This window comes from Balaenoptera musculus, chromosome 7 (assembly GCF_009873245.2).
Source record: "Balaenoptera musculus isolate JJ_BM4_2016_0621 chromosome 7, mBalMus1.pri.v3, whole genome shotgun sequence".
Lineage (NCBI taxonomy): Eukaryota > Metazoa > Chordata > Mammalia > Artiodactyla > Balaenopteridae > Balaenoptera > Balaenoptera musculus.
The window spans coordinates 79,376,041-79,403,691 of record NC_045791.1 but is presented as its reverse complement, the minus strand read 5'-3'; the positions used below and the strand labels follow the sequence as shown (position 1 = coordinate 79,403,691).

The window sequence follows — 27,651 nt, the reverse complement described above, 5'->3', positions numbered from 1 at the left end:
ACCTACATCTGGTGGTGAGTCATTTAATCCACTATTTTTGGTATGAGGTGAGTAAAAGCATTTCTTTTTAAACCATTCCCCTAAATTACAATATGTCGTCAGCAGGTCTTTGCTCTTCATCTTGGTCATTATCTTCTTACATGAAGTTCAGCCACAGAGTAAAATGCTCCCAGATGTCAATGAGATTTGGATGCCCCTTTTCTAAAATCTCAGCCACTTAGAATCTCAGCATCCATTTTTAAAAACACAGGTGTAAGTTGTTTTAAACTACCTATTTAACTTGGGAGAGAAATGTAATCTAATTCAGTAAGAATAAAAAGTGTAACACACACACACACACCCTCTGTGTTTTTTTTTTTTTTTTTTTTTTTTTTATGAGAGCCTCTGGGAACTACATTTTTGTCTTATTTTTTTTTTATGGCTGTGTTGGGTCTTTGTTTCTGTGCGAGGGCTTTCTCTAGTTGCGGCAAGCGGGGGCCACTCTTAATCGCGGTGCGCGGGCCTCTCATTATCACAGGCTCCAGACGCGCAGGCTCAGTAATTGTGGCTCACGGGCCCAGCCGCTCCACGGCATGTGGGATCTTCCCAGACCAGGGCTCGAACTCCTGTCCCCTGCATTGGCAGGCAGATTCTCAACCACTGCGCCACCGGGGAAGCTCCACAGCCTCTGTTTTAATGGTTAAGTAGAATAAAAAACACAGGCTACAACTTTACTTTGAAAGCCCAGAAGATGTTTCTGTGGTATACTTTTAAAATTCCTCTTCGATCATTTCTGATTAAACATCCTCACAGACCCTTAGTTACCTATGAAATCAAGTCTAAATTCCTCAGCTTGGCTTCAGACAACCTGACTCTATCCTGCCTCACCCACCACTATTCCCCACTCATCCCCCTGCTCGTCACTGTAGTCACACCAGCAGCTTCACTGTCCAACAGACCTTCCCTGCTGTTCTGACTCAACCTTCATGTGTCTCTCCTCTGACACGTTCTTCCCTCCCCTGTACCTATCCATCCTTCAAGTCCTGGCTGAGGTTCTATCTCTGCTCGAAACCTTTCCTTGCTTCTTTGATTCTCCCCACTCCACACCCCCATCTCTTCCAAGGATGAGCTCCTGGATCACTGATTGTCTGAACACTCTAATAACTACTTTTAATGTTTTCCTAACAAGCTGAGAAAAACATTCTTTGAGGGTATGAACTATATCTTATACTCCTTTCAGATTCCTATTAAATGGCTGTTAAATTAAATAACAGCATGTACATATGTGTATGAATGCACCCCTACTCCCACACATATTCACATTCATATAGAGGATGGGAGCCTAAAATCAGCATTCACTTATTGTTCATTCTGATCCTACTCTGAGGCATATCCCTGAACCCTGCCCTCCCATGAGTCTTATTCTCAGTTTCTAATACTGGCCTTCACTGGCTCTGTTACTTCTTTTCTGTCATCCTCTATCATCCTCTTTTGGAACCCTACTTTTTAATCTCAGTCCTGAACTCTATATTCAACACATCGATCCAGTAGGAGTTGAAGCAGAGGACAAAACAGAGAACTTGAAGTTTGGAGATCCAGATTTGGAGAGTTGGGTTTGAATCCCTCTGCCACTTAAGAGTAGTTAGATTAACTTGGACAAGTCAGTGGGCCTCAGTTTCTTCACCTGTATTTTAGGAATAATTACCTGTCATGGGGTTGTTTTGAGGATAAAGCACACACATGAAGCATTTTGCAAATTGTACATTATAAAATATATTATATTGCAATATTATTAAAATTAGTCCAACTATCATTACCTTCAGAGGGGGCATCACCACTAACCACCCTTCACACACATTCACACACTCACCCATGGATTGCCTCAGGGCAGGTAAACCATCACCTTCAATCCTTTTGCCCTTTAAGCCCAGAAGGATTCTTGTAGGACTTTCGCCAACAGAAACATTAGTCAACAGCCAATCTAAGAAAGAAATAGAAAATTTTATTCAAGCCAATCTGAGGATTATAACCTGGGAGACAGTCTTCCAGAAAGCTCTGAGGACTGTTCCACCCATTAGAGGGCAAAGTACAGTTTTACAAGTTTTTGAGACAAAGGGTTATATTATACGTCAAATGACATATGTCAAATGACATATTGTTGACAGTTTACACAATACAGATCTACATGTACAAAGTGAGTAGTGGGTCGTGGATCGTCATGACCCCTTACAAGATTTAGAAGGAAGGTTATCTCCTAAGGAGTTGTGACCTTTGATGAGATTAAGAAGGAATGGTACCTCCTAAGGAGGTCTGGTTAATATAGATGCAAAATACACACTAAAGGGAAGTAAGGAGGCCCAAATGGGCAAAGAAAAATTTTATGTTTTAATTTTCCTCATCTTGCCATTAAATATGAATTTTATTTCATCACTTTTAAAGACAGGAAAATGGGAGAATCATGCCTCAATTCCTCCCAGGGGGCAATCAATCAGAGAATAGGAACAAGATCCTATGTCAGTCAGGGTAGCTGGCAGAAGAGGCAAGCACTTATGTCTATTTCAATGAACTGCATTGCAACAAATTGTTAAATTGCTAGATCTCAATAAACAATTTATTGAATAATTATTAAGTTTAAGGCACTGCTGCTAGTCTCTAGAGAATTAAAAAATAAGAAAAATACTGTCTGGGACCTTAGAATCTAACAAGAGAGACATATAGGTTTGCAAATTAGTGTAATACCTGCCATGCTAAAAGAGCTTATATTTATAACTAAATTCAACTCAGGTTGTGTGCTGACAGTATTGAGTCTATGACAATATCTAGAAAGACATGTTTGGATATCTTTTCTTGTTTTCCTTGCAAGGTCAGTTTCTTTCCAATGGGAAATCTGGGTTTGCTCTCATATCAACTATCTGTTTTTTTAATGCTTGGGTTTTGGGTATCTATTCTCTACCTTGACATCACATTCCCCTCCAACTACTACCCCAGTTTTCTATTCCCTTCACAGCAAAACTTCTTGAAGGGGATGTCCCTGCTACCTCACCTCCTATTCTTTCTTAAACTCACCCCCAGTAAAGCCTCTTTGTCTATTGCTCCACTGAACCTGCTCTTGTCCATGTCTACTGAAAGAAAAATACACAACGTAAAAGTTGTGAGTTAAGTTTTATTCAGGGACCTTACTGAGGACAATAGCCTGGGAGACAGCCTCTCAGAGAGCTCTGAGGAACTGCTCTGAAGAGGTAAGGGAGGAGCCAGGGTATACATATGAACTTTTTTTACTGGGAAAAACGTGTAGTCAAGCATCAAAAGATTACTGCTAATCACAAAGAACAGATAACTGAAGTTAATGATTTTAGTGCTTTTCTGTGTATGGGAATAAGCAAGAATCTGGGGTCATTTGAAAATTTTCCTTAGATATGCATCTTAATTATCTAAGGGCCAGTATATCCAAGGCACAGAATGTTTCCTGTTTTTCTCCATCCTGAATTCCCCTCAGGGTGCACTGTCAGTGGGCAACTGCAGTGGCTAATGGCTTGATTCCTGTAGAATTGGAATGGCAGGCAACATTTTTTTTCTTCACACCAAGTCACCAGAGATTCCATATTATCAAATCACTTCCCATACCTTATCTTACTTTACCATTTAGCAGCATTCAACACCGTTTATCATGCCATCCTTCTTGAAAGTCTCTTTGATTTCTGTGAAGTGAGCACTTTCCTAGCTTTCCCCCTACCTCTCTGGGACTCCTTTGCAATCATCCTTCCTGGCTCCTCCTCCTCTGCTCAACTTCCAAGCTTGGGCAACCCAGTACTTAGTCCCAGTCTTATCTACACCTTCCTATCAACACTTTCTTCCCAGGTTAAGTTCATCTAGTCCCTTTAGCTCTGAATGGCACCTATGTGCAAACGACTCAAATGTCTATCTCCAGACCTGACTTCTCCCTAGAACCCCAACTTCCAACTTGATATTTCCACTTGGATGCCAAAAAGGTATCCCAAAGTCAATATGCCAAAAACAGACCTCTTGAACCATGCCAAATGCTTCTCCTTAGTCTTCTCCAGTTTAGAAAACAGAATGCCCATGAATCACTTGCTCAAGAAAAAACCCAGGCAGGAAACGAATCAAAATTATGTCTAATCCATCACTAAATCATGACAATTCTACTCTCAAATCTACCTAATTCTCAATTTGCACGGCTATCACCCTAGTCCAAGTCATCATCATCGTGCATTTGGCCTAATGAAATACCTTCTCCTTGGTCTCCCTGCTTCAATTCTTACTCTCCTGTAATCTATTCAGTCAGAATGAAATTTAAAAATATTAATATTACTAAATCTCAACCCTTGAGTAAACTTCTTTTTAATATTCTGTGTAATGAAGTTGGAGGTGTACATAAAGTACTAGACAGAATGAACTTTCAAAAATATAAATAAAATCAGGTCACTTCCCCACTTAAAACTTTCTGATGATTCCCCTTGCATTTAGAATCAAAAACAAACTCATATCCTGGCCTGCCAACCCTCACGTGATCACTACAACTTCACTTTCTACCACTCTTCCCTCTGCGCTAGATACTTTTGCCTTCTTTCTATTTCTCAAACACAAGTTAATTCTCCTCTCAAAGAACCTAGCAGGATTCTGGGCTAGATCCTCCCTATCTTCTTAATCTCTAAATAGAGTTAGGGCCTCAGGCTGCTTATCTTTTCCGTGGACAACTTCCTAAATTTTATCTCTAGCCCTGATCTTTCTTCTCAACACAAGACTTATATATGCAATTGTCTACTTGGCATTTCCATTCAGATGCTTACTAGCAATATAATCTATAACACGTTCAAATATGAATACTTGATACTTCCTCCCTATATCCCCAGACATACTCTTTTTCCCAGTCTTTTCCATCTCAGTAAACAACAGTGCATTTTTACCGATAACTCAGGCCTTAATTCTTCTTTTTCTCTCAGTTGCTCATTTCTAATCCATGAGCAAATACTGTAGGCTCCACTTTCAAAATACATCAGGAATCCAACTCCTTTTCACCTTCTCCTCCACTGCCATCCTAGGCCAAGCCATTGGAACTGTTTGCCTTGGCCCTCCTGTGTCTGTGGGTTCTGCATCCACTGATTCAACCAACAACAAATTGAAAATATTTGAAAAAAAAAATTCCAGAAAGTTTCAAGAAGAAAAACTTGAATTTGCTGTTCCAGGCAACTACTTATATAACATTTACATTGTATGAGGTACTATAAGTAATCTAGAGGTGATTTAAAGTATACAGGAGGATGTGCATAGGTTATATGCAAATACTACACCATTTTCTATAAGGGACTTGAGTGTCTGCAGATTTTGGTATCCACAGGGGTCCTGCAACCAATCCCCCATGGGTACTGAGGGACAACTGTACTGCAATAGCCTCTTTCAGCTCTCTCTGCTTCCGCTCTTAAACTCCTACACTACGATCACTCTCCACAGAGCAGAAGAATCATCCCTTTAAAACAGAAGCCAGATTACAACACCCTCTGCTCAAAGCCCCAATGATTGCTCTTATCATTCAGATAAACCTAAAGTCCTTTCCATCCTTTGCATGGCCCAGAGGATCTGCTCCTACTACCAGATCATTGTCTACCTGATCTTATCTCTTACCTTTCAACCTCTTCTCATTTAACTCTAGCCTCATTCAGCCTCTTTCAATCTCTTCTCATTCAGCTCTAGCCACACTGCCCTCCTAGCCTTCACAGTTACTTATTCCCTTTGCCTGGAGTGTCAGATATTCACATGGCTTGTGCCCTCACTTCCTTTTAGATCTCTGTTCAGACGTCTTCTTGGAAAAGGGGCTTGCCCTGCACACCTTACATGAAATTGCACTCTTCCCTGTCTATTCCCTTACATTTCTTTATTGTTCATACAAAACAACAACAACATTTATATAGCACTTATATGCCGGGTAGCATTCTAAGCACTTTATATTTAGTCCTCATATCACCCTATAAAGTAGCTGACTTTACGATCCCTGCTTTATGGATGAAGAAACAGCAGTACATAGAGGTTAAATAACTTGTGCCAAGGTCATTAAGCTAGTAAGTGCTAGAGCTGAGATTTGAACCCAGGCTGTGCTTTTAGCTACTATACTATTTTGCTTCTTTGTAGCCCTAGTCACTGCTGTATTTGTTTACCTCTCACTCTTCCCACTTGTTTCAGTTATTGCTGCATAACCAACCATCCCCCAAACTTAGTGGCTCAAAGCAACAAGTTACTATTTCTTGGGAATGTGGGTCAGGAATTCAGGCAGGGCTTAACTAGGCTGTCACACTCACCTTGATGTCGGCTGGTGTCACTCACTCAGCTGCATTCAGCCAGTAACTGGGCTGGCCTGGAAGGTCACAGAAGACTGGCACCTTAATGCTCTTCCATGTGGCCTATCTCTTCATATTGTCTTTTATCAATCTATAGTATAGTTGGAGTTTCTTTAGAGTATGGCAGGCAGCTGGCTTCTCAGACGGGGATGTGGAAGCCGCCAGTTCTTTCTAAGGCCTTGATTCAGAAGTATCAGAACTTCATTTCTGTCACGTTTTATTAGTTGGGAAAACAACCATAGGCTAGCCCATATTCAGGGGAAAAGGATATAGACTCCACCTCTTGATGTCAAGAGTGGCATTTGTATACATGAAGGGGGAACTGATGGTGGCCATAGCTGGAGACTATCTTCCACACCACCAGAGTGCAGGTTCCATGAGAGGAGGCACTCTTATCTGTTTTGCTCATTGTTGTGTCTCTCTAGTGCTTAGAACAGTGCCTGGCACATAATAAGTGTGCAATAAATATTTATTTAGTCCATGTATGTAAGGGACAAGTGAAAGAAAGAGTCTGAAAAGGTAAAGGAAAGGTCTGAGGAGTAGGAGAAAACCCAGAAGGAATGCATCCCAGAAAACAAGGAAGAAAAGAGGGAAAGGAAGATAAGAATGAAAATTGTACCTATTTTTTAGATTTAAAAGTTTTAAAAATAAGTTTCAAAAAGCATATTCAAACCATATTTGTAAAGTTACAAGTTCAAACAGTGCAATATGGCATAGAGTGAAAAGTGAGTTTTTTTCCTACCTTTGTTCCCAATTTTCCTCCCCAGTGTCAGTCACTTTAATGCATCCTGTCAGAGCCAAGATATGAATATACAAAGACAAGGATATATATCCTCTCTCTTTCTCTTCCTGTGAAAAGACATACATAACATGTAACTGGTAGAATACACTTCATATGATTCAGCATCTAGCATTTTTTCTCTTAACCTAACTTCCAGATCATTCCACATCAATACATACAGAGCATTCTCCTTCTTTTAAATGGTTGCATAGAATGGTTCCATTCTTAGAATGTATCATTAGCTTTCAAAATTAGAAGGTGATTACTGGTTTCAGTAGAGCTGAAAAAGCAGAGACTGCAGATTGGGAGGTCAGAAAGTAAAAGAAAGGAGGACAAAGGAAAAAGAAATTAAAGATGGATATGCAGGAACAGGCTTATATCCTTAGGAGTAAGAGTAACAAGAGACAGGGAGGTTGAAAATACACAAAAGAGAAGCGATAAGTAATGGTGCAAGCCTCTAAGTGGATTGGAAGGGATTAACCTTGAGAGGCCAGAACACTTCCAAGGAGAAAGAGGGCGAAGGAAAGGAAGGCTGGGGCTGCAGGTAGGCTTTGTGATAGCAGCTGCTGGGAGTTAAAGAAATTCATCCCTGGGGGTCGCATTTTCCTCAGAAATGTAGGAGGCAAAGTTTATTTTTTAAAATTTTTACCAAAGAGGGTGGGTGGGTAGAGTTCAGGAAGAAGTTAGGAGAGTGTACGGGTTGGGAAGAGCAGGGGATAGGGATAGGAGAAATTCTGAATAGCAATGTGTTAAGGACAATTTGGGGCTTAACAAGATTGCCTGGCCACATGGTAGTCCTGACTGAAGTTGGACACCCTTGGTCTGCAGTGGTACCAATCCTCAGGGTTATGTTTTTTCCAGCACTGGTGCAAGAGTGTACAAGGTTGGTTGAACTGTTGCAGACTAACGGTTTTGCAGGGGATGGAGGATCAAGGAGGCAATCGAGTTGAGGATGTTGGTGAACTTAATAGACCATTTATGCACAGGAGCTTCAGACCCTGACTGCACACCTTTCGCTGATGGTCTGAATACAGGTTTGCAGGTCCAGCGATGGCACACTGCCCAGCAGTAGAGTTTGCACCCACTGTGTGTCATGAGTGGCGGCTCGGGAAAATCTTCACGAGGGGACTTAGGGGGCGCGAGCTGAGTCGTGGTGGGGCTGTGACTGCAACAAGCAGACAGCCGTGAAACTGTGTGCTGAGCAAACAAACTGGCGTTACTCAGACTGTATACGGGAGAGCTCAGTGGGGATCACAGGAGAGGCCAACTCATTCCCTCCTACAACACTCCATCCTTCAGGGTTGCAATGAAGTAGTAAAAAGTGCGGATTTTAGCGCCAATCCCCGCCGCCTGGCGATGACGTCATTCTCGGGGGAGGAAGTGACTACCGTTAGGGTACAGTCCATAGAAGCAGCCTGAAGACATTTTAGCCTTTTCACTGTCAAGAGTAGCGAACTTACCCTTCGGACTACAGCAGTCCGAGGTAGCAGCAAAATGACTGCAGCTCCCAACCACTCTCCTCACCGTTACCATGGAACCGCTCCGGTAGTTAGGCCCTCGCGACGCCACGTTACGTCATTGCCCAAGTGCATCTCAGGAGTCGTGGCTCTGCCTGGTCCTAAGGGAAAGGCAGTACCTCGGGACCGTTGCCCGCGGTGTCTAACGCCCCTTGAGTAATTTTGATCCCTACCAGACGCCGTTGGCATCTAACCCCACCTACGTCGGGAGTGATCTCCGGCCTTCACACTCGCTCGCCGCCCAGCCCCTGCCCAGAAGCCCCGCCCCCCGTGAATCAGCTGATCTCACGGGCCCGCGGGACTGCCAGGCTCGCGCCGGATGCAGACCGGGGTGTTGCAGGGGGAGCGGCAGGTGAGCGAGCGCGGGTCCTGGGTTGGCCCGTGGCTTCGGAGGGCTGATCGGCCGGGGCCTCCAGCGTGCGGGAGGCCGGGGTCCGGGAGAAAGGCGGAGGCGCAGGCCGAGGCCCGGGAGCGCGCTGCGGAGACCCACGGAGACGGCGCCCGCGTCTTCCCAAGTCAGCGTCCGACCAACAGACCTGCCTGTCGAGGAGCACCCAACGGCTCCAGGTTCTCCCAGTCGCCCCGGTTCCTCCTCCCCAGACCGGGCGCCACTGCAGAGATCTCAGGGTCGTGAAATTTCTTCGCGCCCCCCTTCCCGCCTCCCCCTACGCTGCCTTCCACCCATTCATTCGGGAGGATTTATTGAATGCCCACTCTAGGCGCCGACCAGATAAAGCGGGGTCCCTGGAGGCGAACCTTGGTGAGTGTCCCAGGTGGGTTTGTTCCTAGATGCAGATCGCGGTGGAGAGTGAACCGAGGGTTTTGCTGGCTTGAAAAGGCGGTTGTGGAAAAAGAAAATGACTTTGATATTAAGCATTAGTAGTTTAGCCTTAGTCCTTTGTCGTGTCAAGTTATCCAGCAGAGGTTGGTTAAGTTCTTTTGAGAAGTGACGATAGGAACAGAATAACATAGGGGCTGTCGTAAGGAAATGGTCCTGGCGGTGGGGTTGGTCCTCTGTGTAATAGGACTACTTTGGAGACAGACAAGTGTAGGTTCGCCGAAGTGTTGTACTGCTTAGGTCTTTGTTGATGAGGGAAGAGGAAAAGCACACGGGCTGAAGTGGCTTATCCAAGTACAGTATTCTCTTTTTGGTTTAGAATGGAAAAGGAAATCACTGTTGGACACAAACGCAGATACTTAGTCTGTTGCCTTTTGGATTTGTTGGTGGCTGTAAATGTTCTTTAAAAGGCTGTAAAGAATAAAATTAAGAATTTAAGGAGTGAAAAATTTGCTTTTGCAGTAGATTACAGTATTTTAATGTTGATAATACAAGCATAGTGGTGAAGTGCTTTAGACCTGAGCATAACTGGAGTCACATACACTTACATCTTTGAGTTTGGGCAAGTTATGTATCTGCCTCCATTTCCTTATCTCTGAATCGGGTATAAAAGTACCTTTCTCATAATGGTACCTTTACATGTAATGGTTCATGTATCATATTTTTTTTTTACAGTGCTCGGCACTGTATGTAGATATTCAATACATATTAGCCATTTTTATAAGTCATTTCCTTTTCCACTACATCATGATCCACTGACTCACTGTTTTCTAAATGATGTGAAAGAGAACTGAATATTTTTTTAGAAAAGAACTATAGTTTACTTTTTAAAATCAAGGGATAGTTTCCAGATAGTTTTATGATATAGGGGTATATTTAGAGAAAATATGATTTCATGTTGGTCTGTAGTAACTTTGGTGTTCCATTAGAACCTTTTAATGTGGAAAATGCTGATGGAATCTATACCTAGTTTAAATTTATTACTGAGTTTCCAAACTATGACTAGTATTGGCAGACTTAAGATTCATAGCTATAGCAAGAAATGTTAAAAGCTGTTTCACAATATTAAAATTTGAAAAGATGATGCAGAACATAAAGAACCAAACATGTAATTTGGGGGGGGGATTTGAGTGGCATTATGTGAGCCCCTTATTTTTTAAGTTGATTTATACAATGTGAACTGGAATCCCTTTTCTCCAAATTTCAGCCTTTCAGAATTTAGGTTGTCATTGACTTACTTTGGGCATTTTGACTGTCAAAGAAGCAAAAGGTATGGTAACAACCTCACTGAGAACTGATTTTAGTTTTCATATGATTAGATGGGAAAAGTACTATCAATCTTACACATTTTCATGAAAAACATGGGTTAAATGCAGTATCGCTGGGTCCATTCTAAAGGTATTTCCAAAGAATATGACTGACTTGTAAAAACCTTTTATAATTCTTTATTAATATGAGACTAGGTAAGGTATGAGTTGAAAAACTAGGAAGGAAGGTAGAGAGTGGTGATTTTTGAGCTGGTGTAAAAGAAGGCTTGCTTTGATGTAGTGTGAGGTTGAGCCCTTTTCTCCGACACTCAGAGGAATGCTGTGAGGATTTTAATAACCTTGTGGAATTAAACCTACCGCATACTCTAACTGTATTAGGGATATAGATATTTCTGGTAGAGTTTTTTTTAAACTTTTTTTTTCTTTTAACTTTTCATTAATGACCAATTAATTCAGTCATCAGTTATAAGAAAGTAGATTTCTTAAGGATATCAGTCCTTAAGAAATTCGTGGTAACCACAAATAAAAGAGCAACCAATTATGACATGGTCCTTTTTAGCATTACGTTTATTTTCCTATCCCCATTTCCCGCTCGTCTATAGATGTAATGGTGCCGTCTTTACATTCTGTCTTGATGTTTGCCAGCATCACACAAGTGACAAAAGAGCTGAACAATTGGTGAAGTAGGTGAATTAATTGATCCACGTGAATAGAGCAGAAATATTCAAGTCAGAGATGTATAGCGTACTTTTGGGGGCTCTTGTAGACTTACTCTTTTATTGTACAGTTCATAGAGTTTGGTTTTGAAGAAAAATGTATTTTCTCAACTCCTATGAAAAAAAGACTGGGTCAGTGGGATCTGGGTGAATTTACTTTCATTCTAAGGGTTCTTTTCTTCTGCAACCTAAATTTTTGTTGAGCCGAATTCTTAACTAAAATTGGGGCAATTGCCCAAGCAAACATCTAACAAAGATGATTATAGCAGCTCTTAAAATAGTGATAAAGTAGAACAATCCAGCTGTACTTTAGTAAGGAAATGGATAAACTATGGTTTATTCATGCAATGGAATACTATCCCTTGGTAAAAATGAATAAACTAGATCTTTGTTTATAACATGGATACATTTCAAGTACATAATATTGAGTAAAAAAAGCAAGTTGCCAAAGGATATATGATTACTGTATTATGCATTTATGGAGAGTTTTGAAACAATATAGCATATTACTGTTTATTGATATGTATGTATCTAGTGAGAGTACATAAAAGTATAAGAATGTACATGGAAATAAGACACATTAACTTTAGGAATAGTGGGTAACTCTGGAGAAGGAAGGTTTGGGTAGAGCTCCTTCAAATCTATGTATAACTTTTTCTTCTATTTTAAAGGGAGCTTAAGCAAATATGAAAATATGTTAATATTTGTTAAAACTCAATGATGGGTACATGGATTTGTACATTATTACTATTAATTTTTTTACAGATTTGTGAATGGTTAAGATAGTTTGTGAAACTAGCACCTTAGAATTTTTATATATAATCGGGGCTCTCTCCCGATATGCTTTCTTTTTTTACTTTGTAGCTTCTCTCCCCGCAGTGAAAAGAATGTGCCAGTGCAGCTCCACTATGTAAAGCTTTTCTAAAGAGAGGAGACAGACTTTTCGTTTGACTTGTGCTCCTGGGAAGATGCTTGCCTTAGGATATGAGGAATGATCCTTCTTGAAAGGCTGCAGGGGAATTTAAATTCTAGAGACTCTTGAGAAGTGCAGGCATGTACTGATCATGAACTCTCAAAGTATAGGGGAGTGCATTGTATCATAAAGCCCTGCAAGGAATTTGACAGAGTGACTCACATACAAAATTACTGCAGAGGGACTTCCCTGGTGGTCCAGCGTTAAGACTCCGCACTCCCAATGCAGGGGGCCCGGGTTCGATCTCTGGTCAGAAAACTAGATCCCGCACGCCGCAACTAAGACCCAGTGCAGCCAAATAAATAAATAAATATTTAAATATTTAAAAAAACCCAAAATTACTGCAGATATCATGTAGTCATTAACACTTTTTAAAAGTTTTCATTGGTTAAATTTTATTACAGTGTAGTAAACCTGAGTTTTATACTGTGAATGCAAGTGTCCTAGTTATTGCTCAAACAAAATAATGCTCTTTCTACAGGTATTGATAAGTAAACATGACGACAATGCGTTAAATGGTTGAATAACAAATAGTGAATTTAATAGCTGATCTCTAATATGACTCACACATTTAAAAACCATATTTTCATTCCTAATCAAGAATACCTGTTATTAGCACTTTCAAAATAATCAAAGTGAAGCTTATATCTCCAGAGCAGTATATTTTGACATGTGTACTCCCTGTTTGGTTATGTGGCCCCTTGTTGACCTTAAGCACTGGATATTATTGATTGGTAAAATAAGCCAACATACTTTGAACTGTATTTCTGTAATATTGCCTTTTTAAAAAAAGTGGCCATTTTAGTACAAGAATAGTAGCAAAATATTAAAGGAATAATTTATATCAGAAATTATATGCTATCAAGTAATAATAGGCATAAATGGTTGCAGTACCTGGGAATTTGAAATTCAGTTGCTCGTATTATAATATTTATCAGAATGTTTCATGGGAATTTAGTATTTACAGAAAATGCATTTTAAAGAGATAGGCAGTGGGTGCAAAAAGGAGCTAAATGGGTATTTGCTGGGTGTTTATTTTACCATGTTTATCCCCCTCTCCCATGAGTAATATCCATTTTAGAAGATTCTCAACAATCAGAAGAGTGTCGTTTTAGTAGGTTTCAAGGTGAAATTAGCAGGCCATAAAAAAAATAAAAATAAGTAAAAAGAGAAAGAGACTATGAAGGCTTAGTGTCCCTGATTGCCCAGAAACAGTCTCCTTGTACTAAGGAGAAAGGGACTGTTCTTTCCTAGGTTGTCTAACATCTGTGAAGTGACATGAAATAAAAGTATCTTCCTTGTTAGGAAGTACCATTAGCAAATTATGTATGAGAGTTTCTATTATGAGAAGATACTTTCCTTTCATGTCAGACATTGACTTTTATAACAGGCATGGAAACCTTCTAATCATTTGGAAGTCCGTGGACTGGAACTTAAGATCGAGGGTTGTCTTCCACTGAGGACTCACTTATGCGCAGCCAGCTTATACCTAGTGGTTACCATGGGTACAAGAATGTACCGATGAATAAGTCATGGTTTCTGACCTCCAGGAGTTTATAATATATTTTGAATCAATGACTTAAGTGCATTATCCCATTAGTAACAACATTATAAATAATAAGCACTCTCTAGGCCAGCCTACTGACTTTATTTAATGCATTAATTTACTGAACTCCTGAACTCTGGGTCAGGATTTAAGGGGTTGGTCAGCTCCCATAGTGGTATTAGGCAGTGCCTCCGGTGCAGTATTTCAGTCTGAGAGGGATGGATTTGAAGTGGCCTCCACCTTTGAAGGTGGTTTGTTTGTCAAGCCTTAGGTGCAAGGTGAGTGTTCCTCACCCTTCGGTGGTGGTGGGTAAAGGCTAGAGTGGCAGGATATCCAGGAAGTAGCAGTTGTTGGTGTACAGATTAGTTGTTAATCAGGTGTTTGAGTCAAAAGTTGCCTTAATCCATGTGTAAACATAGACTGAGCCTCTTAAAGCAAATATTTATTAAGCATTTACCATGTATAAAATTCCATAGGGTCTTCAATGATTGTTTACTGCATTCACAGCATAAACTCTGGTTTACTACATTGTTTATTTATTTATTTATTTATTTTTGGCTGTGTTCGGTCTTCGTTTCTGTGCGAGGGCTTTCTCTAGTTGCGGCAAGCGGGGGCCACTCTTCATCGCGGTGAGCGGGCCTCTCACTGTCGCGGCCTCTCTTGTTGCGGAGCACAGGCTCCAGACGCGCAGGCTCAGTAGTTGTGGCTCACGGGCCCAGTTGCTCCATGGCATGTGGGATCTTCCCAGACCAGGGCTCGAACCCGTGTCCCCTGCATTGGCAGGCAGATTCTCAACCACTGCGCCACCAGGGAAGCCCCTGGTTTACTACATTGTAATAAAACACAAGTAACTCAAACTTTAAAGAGAAAGTGTAAATGACTGCATGAAATCTGTAGTAATTTTATGTCAGATTCACTCTATGTCCAAATTCTTTTCAAGGCATTATGATACAGTTTGCTCCTTTATTATTATTTTTATTGTCTTCCTATCTTAATGTCTTGTCATTCTAAACAGTAATATCATTACTCTTGTAACTATAATTATTGCTATTATTTCACTATTTTAATCAATACACTTATTTTAAATCAATAAATGAGACAGGAGACTAAGACTAGAAGGGCCCAGCTTTGCTAGTGTTAAGTTAGCTTTCTTATGCCTTGAGGGCACTGTCTACTTAGAGCCATCATTCTAGTCAGAAAGATAGAACATACTCGTATATAAACTCCTTAAGGGTAGGAACTTGTTGGCTTATATAGGCCTAGTCTGTCTACAGGTATTTATTGAGTACTTGTTGTATGTCAGGACTATATTAAGCAGCTGGGATATAATAGAGTATAAGATGTTTTTGGCTTCCGTGGAAGTTTTATATTAGTTCCATACCTGGAGTATAGTAGGTAAGAAAACTACATGTGGTTTTAGTTGTTGAAATTTAATTAAAGTTAATATACTAACTTTTACTAAATTATTAAGGCAAAAGGACTTTGTCCGGAGAATAAAGTTTACTAGATGTGAATACATAGAATCCTACATGATTTGATTTTCTTTTTGCATTTGGGATAATAGTCCATTAACACATTTCTGTTCCATATTTTAAAATTTTTATTTATATTCTGCCTTGTTCCTAAAAGGCAGTTTACAGAAATGTGTAAATGTGGCAAAATAAAATAAAGAGACAGAATGAATGGAACCAGGTGTGAGATTAGAAAACATAGCACACATACTGTGAAGTCCTAGTCACTTACAGGTGCCATCATGTGGGACTCTTATCCTCCCACCACAAAATCTATAATCCTGCCTGTATCTGTACCTGTTGTTCTGTTTCTTTTTAAAATGTAGACCCTTCCTCTTGTGAAAGACCAGTCCCACTGCATGCGTGTTCCGGACGCTATCCTCTTCCACTTTTGTCCAGGATTTTGGTTCTGCCCTCTGTCCTTGTCTCCCTTGCATCTAGGATCAATGTCATTGTCCTACAAACATGTTCAGCTATCTGTCATCTTCCCCCATCCCCCCAAATTACACCCTTGATCTTCATGTTTCTCTCCAGCTACTTCTCCATTTCTGTTTGCCATTTCAATATTTTTTAAAAGAATTATTTACACCAACTTTATTTTCATGTCCTCACCTGCCATTTATAGTCAGCCTGCTGCAATCTGGTTTTCAGTCCCCAGCTGAGACCCCAGCCGTGTTGACCAGTTGTTCCTGCTGGAAACACTCTCTGCTTTGCTTTGTGTGCCCACATCAGACTCTTGTTTGTTCTACCTCTCAGGCCACTTCTCACCTCAGTCTTTGCTTGTTGCTCATCCTATCCAAGTAACTTAACAGCTTGATTCTGTGCCTCCCTTTTCTCTTAATACACACTCCAGTGATACTATCCATTGCCTTGATTTCAGATATTATCCATATGCCTTCCCAAGTTTATATCAATAGTTGAGACCTTTCTTCTGAACTCCATACTCACATATTCAGCTGCTCACTTGATATATATTCTTGGATTTCTCACAGGCATCTTGAACTTATAAAAAAAATCTTGTCTTACGAGAATCTTACCTTCCACTTCAGAATCCTACCGTCTCACTCTTCCTCATTTCAGTAAATGGTACCACTACACAGTTGTTCAAGGGAGAAATTAGAGGTCATTTTCGATACCTCCTTCTCCTTTACCCCCCACTTATGTCTAATACATCACTAAGTCCTAGTTGTTCTAGGACACAGCACCTCTCTCATTATTTACATCTTTCCACCAAATTGGTAGTCTTGTATGAAATTAAAGAGCCCAGGCTTCCTTCCTCCACTAAGATGAGCCAAGTGAGTATTTGCAGGGAGGATATTTCTTACAGAATTCATTTGGGCACTCTGTGTGAGTATGTTCACTATAAAATGGACTTAAAACTTTTAAAACAAGTGATGTAAATCACTGCCATTAAAAAGTTGAGGACCCCTACCGAAAATGATAGTTGTTTTAGAATACAGGTTCTCAGTCCCTTACTTGAAACCCTTGGGGCAAGGCATGTTTTGGAATTCAGAGTTTTTCTGATCTTTGGAATAAGGTGCATAAACCATATATTATATAACACTTCTCGTGGGACCTTTGGTACCACCCTACAATCATATTAATATTTCTATGACAAAATATATGAAGATGTACACTAAAGGGGTAAAAACTAAATAGCATCACATTAGTTCATGTTGGTTTTGCTCTTGGATGAGTTCAGGTCAGATTAGATTTTGCCACCAAAAGACTTAAATGAAAAAACTTCTAGTTTTCAGAGTTTTTTTGGAGTTTAGATTTCTGGTTACAGTATCATGGACCCATAGTAGTAGCTTTTCTTTCTAGCAATAATTAGAACATCTAGACCAGATTTTTTTTTTTAGGGCACTCCCAGATCATGGAATTAAAACCATATTCTCCGCATGTACAAGATAGCTTATTTCTCTGTTAAATGTAGCAGGAGGGTGTGTATCCACCGGGATCTAAAAGTGGAATCAACTCATTAAGAACCAAGCTTTTTGTTTTAAAGGGTCATCTGAGAGTTTAATTACATTTCACTGTGAAGGAGATAATTTGAAGCGTAGAGTGGTATACTTTAAAATAAATGCATCTTTGCTCTGTGGCTCATAGTACTTAATAGTTGGAGGGGATGCTACAGTCTAGTTTGCTCCTTTTACGGATGCTATTGATCTCTGGAAAGGCCATGTGCAGTAAAAGAGGACCCCACATTTTCTGACTCTGTAAATATCACACAGCTTCTGTATCAGAGCTAGTTAATGTAATAAAGGCTATGAGGGAAAGTTCCTATAACAGAAGAAAAGAAGCAGAGTACAGGGATCCTGACCCCCAAAGCTCATCTGGGGAGAAATATCCCCAGAGGAAGCCCCATGATTAGGCAATTTTATAACAGTTAAAACTGTTAGCAGTGAAAGAACATAAGCAAGTTTAAATGCTTTTTGAATGGTTGAGGCAAGTCTTATAGATTTCTCAGAGAGGGGATTATAAAAATACTAGGAAAACAAATTTTTTGGTTTACTTTTTCTGTTTGGATACATAATTGAGGAAGAATGTTAGATTAACTGGATTCGGTAAATGCTGCATATTTTAAGTATGTGAGGTAAAACTTTGTAATATAAGCTTCCCACATTTAGGTGCAATATTCCTTTTTAGTTATGTTTCCTTAGCAGTCATTTCCTTTTTTTTTCTCATTGCCGTATCTGAATTTCAGGCACACGTGTCTTCTTAGGAGAAGTCAAGTATATTAAACACCATTAAAACAAAATTCGACCTATAAATATCGATAAAGAAAGATGTGTGTGAAATAGTGTACTAGCTTTCTGTTGCTGCTTGTAGCATTGCTGCAAACTCAGTGCCTGAAATAACACGAATTTATTATCTTAGAGTTCTTTAGGTTAAAACTCGGACACAAGTCTCGGTGGGTTAAAATCAAGGTGTCAGCAGGGCTGTGTTTTTTTCTGGAGGCTCTAGGAGAGAATTTGTTTCCTTGCCTCTTCCAGCTTCTAGAGGCCACCTACATTCTTTGGCTTATGGCTGCCCCCTCCCATCTTCAAAGCCAGCAATTTAGGAGCTCTCTGACACGGCTTGTTATCATCACCTCTCTTTCTCGAGCTCTCCTCTGCCTCTCTCTTCCACTTTATTTATTTATTTATTTTATACAGCAGGTTGTTATTACTCGTCAGTTTTATACACATCAGTGTATACATGTCAATCCCGATCTCCCAATTCATCACACCACCACCACCACCCCCCTGACACTTCCCCCCTTGGAGTCCATACGTTTGTTTCTCTACATCTGTGTCTCTATTTCTGCCCTGCAAACCAGTTCATCTGTACCATTTTTCTGGGTTCCATATATGTGCGTTAACATACGATATTTGTTTTTCTCTTTCTGACTTAACTTCACTCTGTATGACAGTCTCTAGATCCATCCACGTCTCAACAAATGACCCAATTTCGTTCCTTTTTATGGCGGAGTAATATTCCATTGTATATATGTACCATATCTTCTTTATCCATTCATCTGTCGATGGGCATTTAGGTTGCTTCCATGACCTGGCTATTGTAAATAGTGCTGCAATGAACATTGGGATGCATGTGCCTTTTTGAATTATGGTTTTCTCTGGGTATATGCCCAGTAGTGGGATTGCTGGGTTGTATGGTAATTCTACTTTTAGTTTTCTAAGGAACCTCCATACTGTTCTCCATATTGGCTATATCAATTTACATTCCCACCAACAGTGCAAGAGGGTTCCCTTTTCTCCACACCCCCTCCAGCATTTGTTGTTTGTAGATTTTCTGATGATGCCCATTCTAACTGGTGTGAGGTGATACCTCATTGTAGTTTTGATTTACATTTCTCTAATAATTAGTGATGTCGAGCAGCTTTTCATGTGCTTCTTGGCCATCTGTATGTCTTCTTTGGAGAAATGTCTATTTAGGTCTTCTGCCCATTTTTGGATTGGGTTGTTTGTTTCTTTAATATTGAGCTGCATGAGCTGTTTTTATATTTTGGAGATTAATCCTTTGTCAGTTGATTCATTTGCAAATATTTTCTCCCATTCTGAGGGTTGTCTTTTCGTCTTGTTTATGGTTTCCTTTGCTGTGCAAAAGCTTTGAAGTTTCATTAGGTCCCATTTGTTTATTTTTGTTTTTCTTTCCATTATTCTAAGAGGTGTATCAAAAAAGATCTTGCTATGATTTATGTCAAAGAGTGTTCTTCCTATGTTTTCCTCTAAGAGTTTTATAGTGTCCGGTCTTATATTTAGGTCTCGAATCCATTTTGAGTTTATTTTTGTGTATGGTGTTAGGGAGTGTTCTAATTTCATTCTTTTACATGTAGCTGTCCAGTTTTCTCAGCACCACTTATTGAAGAGACTGTCTTTTCTCCTTTGTATATCCTTGCCTCCTTTGTCATAGATTAGTTGACCATAGGTGCGTGGGTTTATCTCTGGGCTTTCTATCTTGTTCCATTGATCTATGTGTCTGTTTTTGTGCCAGTACCATATTGTCTTGATTACTGTAGCTTTGTAGTATAGTCTGAAGTCAGGGAGTCTGATTCCTCCAGCTCCTTTTTTTCCCCTCAAGACTGCTTTGGCTATTCGGGGTCTTTTGTGTCTCCATACAAATTTTGAGATAATTTGTTCTAGTTCTGTAAAAAATGCCATTGGTAATTTGATAGGGATTGCATTGAATTTGTAGATTGCTTTGGGTAGTATAGTCATTTTCACAATATTGATTCTTCCAATCCAAGAACATGGTATATCTCTCCATCTGTTGGTATCATCTTTAATTTCCTTCATTAATGTCTTATAGTTTTCTGCATACAGGTCTTTTGTCTCCCTAGGTAGGTTTATACCTAGGTATTTTATTCTTTTTGTTGCAGTGGTAAATGGGAGTGTTTCCATAATTTCTCTTTCAGATTTTTCATCATTAGTGTATAGGAATGCAAGAGATTTCTGTGCATTAATTTTGTATCCTGCAGCTTTACCAAATTCATTGATTAGCTCTAGTAGTTTTCTGGTGGCATCTTTACGATTCTCTATGTATAGTATCATGTCATCTGCAAACAGTGACACTTTTACTTCTTCTTTTCCAATTTTTATTCCTTTAATTTCTTTTTCTTCTCTGATTGCCGTGGCTAGGACTTCCAAAACTATGTTGAATAATAGTGGTGAGAGTGGACATCCTTGTCTTGTTCCTGATCTTGGAGGAAATGCTTTCAGTTTTTCACCATTGAGAATGATGTTTGCTGTGGGTTTGTTGTATATGGCCTCTATTATGTTGAGGTAGGTTCCCTCTATGCCCACTTTCTGGAGAGTTTTTATTATAAATGGGTGTTGAATTTTGTCCAAAGCTTTTTCTGCTGCTATTGAGATGATCATATGGTTTTTCTTCTTTGAGTTTGTTAATATGCTGTATCACGTTGATTGATTTGTGTGTATTGAAGAATCCTTGCATCTCTGGGATAAATCCCACTTGATCGTCGTGTATGATCCTTTTAATGTGTTGTTGGATTCTGTTTGCTAGTATTTTGTTGAGGATTTTTGCATCTATATTCATCAGTGATATTGGTCTATAATTTTCTTTTTTTGTAGTATCTTTGTCTGGTTTTGGTATCGGGGTGATGGTGGCCTCATACAATGAGTTTGGGAGTGTTCCTTCCTCTGCAACTTTTTGGAAGGGTTTGAGAAGGATGGGTGTTAGCTCTTCTCTAAATGTTTGATAGAATTCACCTGTGAAGCCATCTGGTCCTGGACTTTTGTTTGTTGGAAGATTTTTAATCACAGTTTCAATTTCATTACTTGTGATTGTTCTGTTCATATTTTCTATTTCTTCCTGGTTCAGTCTTGGAAGGTTATACCTTTCTAAGAATTTGTCCATTTTTTCCAGGTTGTCCATTTGATTGGCATAGAGTTGCTTGTAGTAGTCTCTTAGGATGCTTTGTATTTCTGCAGTGTCTGTTGTAACTTCTCCTTTTTCATTTCTCATTTTATTGATTTGAGTCCTCTCCTTCTTTTTCTTGATGAGTCTGGCCAGTGGTTTATCAATTTTGTTAATCTTCTCAAAGAACCAGCTTTTAGTTTTATTGATCTTTGCTATTGTTTTCTTTGTTTCTATTTCATTTATTTCTGCTCTGATCTTTATGATTTCTTTCCTTCTGCTAACTTTGGGTTTTGTTTGTTCTTCTTTCTCTAGTTCCTTCAGGTGTAAGTTTAGATTGTTTATTTGAGATTTTTCTTGTTTCTTGAGGTAGGCTTTTATAGCTGTAAACTTTCCTCTTAGAACTGCTTTTGCTGCATCCCATAGGTTTTGGATCGTCATGTTTTCATTGTCATTTGTCTCTAGGTAATTTTTTATTTCCTCTTTGATTTTTTCAGTGACTTCTTGGTTATTTGGTAACGTATTGTTTAGCCTCCATGTGTTTGTGTTTTTTACGTTCTTTTCCCTGTAATTGATTTCTAATTTCATAGCATTGTGGTCAGAAAAGATGCTTGATATGATTTCAATTTTCTTAAATTTACTGAGGCTTGATTTGTGACCCAAGATGTGATCTATCCTGGAGAATGTTCCGTTCCATGTGCACTTGCGAAGGAAGTGTAATCTGCTGTTTTTGGATGGAATGTCCTATAAGTATCCATTAAATCTATCTGGTCTGTTGTGTCATTTAAAGCTTGTGTTTCCTTATTAATTTTCATTTTTGGATGATCTGTCCATTGGTGTAAGTGAGGTGTTAAAGTCCCCCACTATTATTGTGTTACTGTCGATTTCCTCTTTTATAGCTGTGAGCAGTTGCCTTATGTATTGAGGTGCTCCTATGTTGGGTGCATATATATTTATAATTGTTATATCTTCTTCTTGGATTGATCCCTTGATCATTATGTTGTGTCCTTCCTTGTGTCTTGTAACATTCTTTGATTTAAAGTCTATTTTATCTGATATGAGTATTGCTACTCCAGCTTTCTTTTGATTTCCATTTGCATGGAGTATCTTTTTCCATCCCCTCACTTTCAGTCTATATGTGTCCCTAGGTCTGAAGTGAGTCTCTTGTAGACAGCATATATATGGGTCTTGTTTTTGTATCCATTCAGCAAGCCTTTGTCTTTTGGTTGGAGCATTTAATCCATTCACGTTTAAGGTAATTATCGATATGTATGTTCCTATAACCATTTTCTTAATTGCTTTGGGTTTGTTTTTGTAGGTCCTTTTCTTCTCTTGTGTTTCTCACTTAGAGAAGTTCCTTTAGCATTGTTGTAGGGCTAGTTTGGTGGTGCTGAATTCTCTTAACTTTTGCTTGTCTGTAAAGCTTTTGATTTCTCCATTGAATCTGAATGAGATCCTTGCCGGGTAGAGTAATCTTGGTTGTAGTTTCTTCCCTTTCGTCACTTTAAGTGTATCATGCCACTCCCATCTGGCTTGTAGAGCTTCTGCTGAGAAATCAGCTGTTAACCTTATGGGAGTTCCCTTGCATGTTTTTGTCATTTTTCCCTTGCTGCTTTCAATAATTTTTCTTTGTCTTTAATTTTTGCCAGTTTGATTACTGTGTGTCTCAGCTTGTTTCTCCTTGGGTTTATCCTGTATGGGACTCTCTGTGCTTCCTGGACTTGGGTGGCTATTTCCTTTCCCGTGTTAGGGAAGTTTTTGACTATAATCTCTTCAGATATTTTCTCCGGTCCTTTCTCTCTCTCTTCTCCTTCTGGGACCCCTATAATGTGAATGTTGTTGTGTTTAATGTTGTCCCAGAGGTCTCTGAGGCTGTCTTCATTTCTTTTCATTCTTTTTTCTTTATTCTGTTCCGTAGCAGTGAATTCCACCATTCTGTCTTCCAGGTCACTTATCCGTTCTTCTGCCTCAGTTATTCTGCTATTGATTCCTTCGAGTGTAGTTTTCATTTCAGTTATTGTATTGTTCATCTCTGGTTTTTTGTTCTTGAATTCTTCTAGGTCTGTGTTAAACATTTCTTGCATGTTCTCGATCTTTGCCTCCATTCTTTTTCCGAGGTCCTGGATCATCTTCACTATCATTATTCTGAATTCTTTTTCTAGAAGGTTGCCTATCTCCATAGTTGTTTTTCTGGGGTTTTATCTTGTTCCTTCATCTGGTCCATAGCCCTCTGCCTTTTCATCTTGTCTGTCTTTCTGTGAATGTGGTTATTGTTCCACAGGCTGCAGGACTGTAGTTCTTCTTGCTTCTGCTGTCTGCCCTGTGGTGGATGTGGCTATCTAAGAGGCTTGTTGTCTCTTCCTCTTTTAAGGACTCTGTGATTATGCTGAGTCCATCTGGATAACTAGGATAATCTCCCCAACTTAAAACAAGCTGATTAGGAGCTTTACTTCCCCTTTGCCATGTAACCTAACATATCCACAGTTTCTGGGCATTAGGACATGGTATCTTGGGAATCATTATATAGTAAGTAACAAAGTTGCAAGACAGTTTGTAGAGTTTTAATTCCATTTGGATTTGAAAAAATGAATGTTGGTTAGAAATCATGTGGCATAAGGAGTAATCCACTTTAAGAAAACAGTGTATTCAAAAATATGACACCAAAAGAGAAGGTCAGCTGCTTTATTCATTTTACCGATTCTCAACAGTTTTGATTGACAGGCAGTAGGACACAATTTGGTTTACAAACAGTGAATCAGTTGCATGAAGTGTGCTTGTGCACTCCCACACCCTCCCAGAGCAGTTCTCTGGTTTCCCCCTGGGCATTGTTTAACTTTTATCAAGGGACCAGTTACTCCCTGATCTCTCATAGATAAGCATAGGTTAGACCTGGCCTCAGAACTTTTCTGTATGCTGTGAACTGTACATTTTATTAAAAGTTAATTACTATCACACACAAAGCATAGTATCACTTAGTAATCATATTTATTAAATGAATAGCATTTATTAAATCTGTTCAGATATCTCTTTCATTTACATGTACCCTTAATCCAACTTTGAATGAGTCAAAATCTTTCTAAAATAAGCATTAGGTAGAGAGTAATTTCCTCCAGATATACAGATGGGAAACTGTAAGAATTCACAGGCAACCTGGGGTAAACAGATGGTCTTACATCACTCCTGCTGGTGTGGGCTCTTTTCAAAGCACAGTGACGATGCCATACCCTTTTGCAGAAAAATAATGAATTTGGCCCCAGTATTTTTATCATTCACACATCTAAAACCCCGTTGCTCTTATTTTCATGAATTTTGGTGCCCTTAAAAATGTGAATTTCTTAGTTGAAATGCATTGAGCGTTTCTGTCTGCCTGTCAATATTTCTAGCTCTTACTTTATTAAACATTGAGTTTCTGAAATGATGGGTCATGATATTTGTACTGTTATTTTCATATAGCTCTTTTCTATTAAATGGTAGATTTAAAAATAGATATTTTAAATTCAGACTTCTTTCTTCCAGCCCTTTGGATTATGGTTTTGAATTGAGGTTGATTTGGGGTAAACATTGATAGTTCCAATACATGGAAAACTTTGTTTTAATGATGTAATTTTGTGTGTGTGCATTACTGGAAAATGAAATTAAAACTGTTTGAATCTGATACATTACTGGAGAGATTGCAGAAATTCTTTTTTTTTTTTAAATTAATTTATTTTATTTATTTATTTTTGGCTGCGTTGGATCTTCGCTGCTGCACGTGGGCTTTCTCTAGTTGAGGTGAGAGGGGATTCCTTTTCATTGCGGTGTGCAGGCTTCCCATTACGGTGGCGTCTCTTGTTTTGGAGCACAGGCTCTAGGCGCGTGGGCTTCAGTAGTTGTGGCTCGCGGGCTCTAGATCACAGGCTCAGTAGTTGTGGTGCACGGGCTTAGTTGTTCCACAGCATGTGGGATCTTCCGGGACCAGGGCTCGAACCCGTGTCCCCTGCATTGGCAGGCGGATTCTTAACCACTGCACCACCAGGGAAGCCCCAAGAAATTCTTGTTTACTTAATTGGTATTTAAGTGTTCATATGTCCCAGCAGCATTTAAAAAGTAGCCTTAATTTGTGTGTAATGAATGCTTAACACATTGAGTTTTCAGATTGAACTTATTTATAATAAAAAACAAATGAAAAAAATCTGTTGCCTGACAAAGTACAGCTAGGTTGTGGGTAGTCTTTTCTCACTTTGACATTACATTTGACGATCAACAGGCATTTTTATAAGCCCAGTGGGCAGGCTCAGTCTAGAGATTCGACTTTGGCAGGCAGGATATGAAATAGTTTAAATAGTTTTGCTGCATATTTATTGCCCAGTGAATGTGCACTTGTTGGAGAGCTGCCTTTTTTCTTCTTTTTTTTTAAATCTGACAGATAAAATAGCAAAGTGCTCTTTCACTGCTCTTTGTGCTTACCTGTGTTTTGCCATTTAGGGTTTTATATACGTTTTGCAAGGAGGGAATGATTTGGTGATGGAGTGCTCCCACTGACCGATGGACTCAAAGAAGAAAAGGTAAAATCATTTTTTCCTTTTCCCCTACCCTTCTAGGAAAACACAGCAGACAGTTCCACTTATGTGTAGCTTCTCTTCAGTTTAATTTTCTTGTTGATGGCTATTAAGTAGGAATAGTGACATTTGTGTTGATTGGTAAAGAGAGTAAGATAATTACAATAAAGCTTGCTAGCGGTACACTTTGTTGCTAGTTCCTTTCTTATGCTTATAAAAGGCACAAAATATCTTCACCATTTTAAAGCTTTTGAAGCCATTTTTTTTTTGTCACACATAATTTCAGGTTTTCAAAAGCAGCTTTATTAATTGTAATTCTATCCTTAGAGAACTCGGCACCATGAATGATATTTTGAAAGGAGGGTTAGGTTTGTGGCTTTCCTTTCATAAAAACATGGTTATGCCTAATTACAGTTTAGATGAATATTATTTAACAAAAGTAGAGAAAATCCTAGGTATTAGAAAATAAAGAAAACCAAAAAAAGTTTCTGTGCCTCATTAAAATATTGGCATCAGTGTTCTAGAAAAAAGAATATGAAAATAAATGCCCCATCAATGGCAACACAAAGGAAAATTTTATATAAAGGGAAACCCAGAGTATGTTAATGTGGCCTTTTCTTGGAAAGGGAGGCAGTTGGGATACGGTCTTGTTATGCAGCTGTGTGTTTTATGTTCTTTGAACTAGGGTTATCAGATGGATAGAATTCTTTGGCTAGAACGTGAGTAAAGCATGAAGGATTTTACTGGTACCTGTTATAAATTTAATTCTTAAAAATTTAAATAGGAATTATAGAGCTTAAACTCGGTATAAAGGGAAACATGGATCCCTATTCCTTCTGTCTTTCTCATCAAATACTTTTTTTTAAAATACCAAATTAAAAACTAAAAATTTAAAATAAGACTCCAACTTGGGGCATGTTATAACTTTAACATCTAAACAAGGAGTTAATGTACTGAGAAGTAAGAATCTTGAAATTTTAAATCAGAAAACTTCAAACAATAGCCCAGGTTTTGTTTGCTTCTTAGATAGAGATAAGTAATTTGTGGGTTTATCCTCAAGTCGTTTATATAAATAGTAATTTTACCTCTGCTCCTGTGTCATAACCACGCCATAAAATAGGTGCTAAACTATCTGACTCAGTCACCCATGTACTGGTAAAAGGTATAAATCTCATGACAGTATGAAGGACAAAAGATACAGTTCTGAACTGGAGGACCAAGCTATTTTTAAGCTATTTTTCTTGATGTTTGTAGCTCAACAGAAGCTGAAGGATCCAAAGAAAGAGGCCTGGTCCATGTGTGGCAGGCAGGCTCCCGTTCTGTAACACCAGAGAGATTGCCAGGCTGGGGAGGAAAGACTGTTCTTCATGCGGCCCTTGGAGTGAAACATGGAGTTCTTCTGACTGAAGGTATTGAAAAGAACGGCTTAGCCAACACTAACTGAGACTCTGACCAGTGTCGGAGCGTGTAGGAGCAGCTGAGAGTTACTGGGTACGAGGGATTCTGAGTGAACTTTGCTGGAACTTATGCTTTTTTTGTTTTCAAAATATGTTCTTACTCCCTTTATCAGAAATCAGGTTAGTTCTTATATTTAAGATGTACCATAACTAGAATAAAAGGGAGAATTATAGTTTAAAAATTTTAGTACTGATAAGTACATGAAAAATTAGATTTTTTAAAAGATTATGTATTCAGAGACCCTTTTACTATACCTTTGTTCATTAAATGTATCAGAATAATAATGCTAATAATAG

General features: G+C 39.1%; 1 protein-coding gene and 1 long non-coding RNA gene across 9 annotated transcripts in view; one reads left to right on the top strand and one right to left on the bottom strand.

Moving 5' to 3' along the window:
* Positions 1-1,827: 1,827 nt before the first annotated feature.
* LOC118898457 lies at positions 1,828-8,760 on the bottom strand. Its single transcript, XR_005020702.1, has 3 exons — positions 8,571-8,760; positions 7,072-7,178; positions 1,828-1,960 (listed from the first exon to the last, which is right to left on the bottom strand). It is a non-coding gene; the product is annotated as an uncharacterized LOC118898457 (long non-coding RNA).
* Positions 8,761-8,888: 128 nt separating this feature from the next.
* Positions 8,889-27,651, top strand: part of ALS2 (alsin Rho guanine nucleotide exchange factor ALS2) — an 88,652-nt gene continuing 69,889 nt past the window's right edge. For 2 of the 8 annotated variants that reach the window (XM_036857360.1, XM_036857366.1), the window contains exons 1-3: positions 8,932-9,387; positions 25,824-25,903; positions 27,152-27,306. In XM_036857360.1, coding sequence (XP_036713255.1) covers positions 25,884-25,903; positions 27,152-27,306 — 175 coding nt within the window. In that variant the 5' untranslated portion in view covers positions 8,932-9,387; positions 25,824-25,883. Of the gene's footprint in view, positions 9,388-25,125; positions 25,131-25,823; positions 25,904-27,151; positions 27,307-27,651 lie in introns of all 8 variants that reach the window. The other 6 variants (XM_036857361.1, XM_036857363.1, XM_036857367.1 and 3 more) reach the window with 6 other exon arrangements.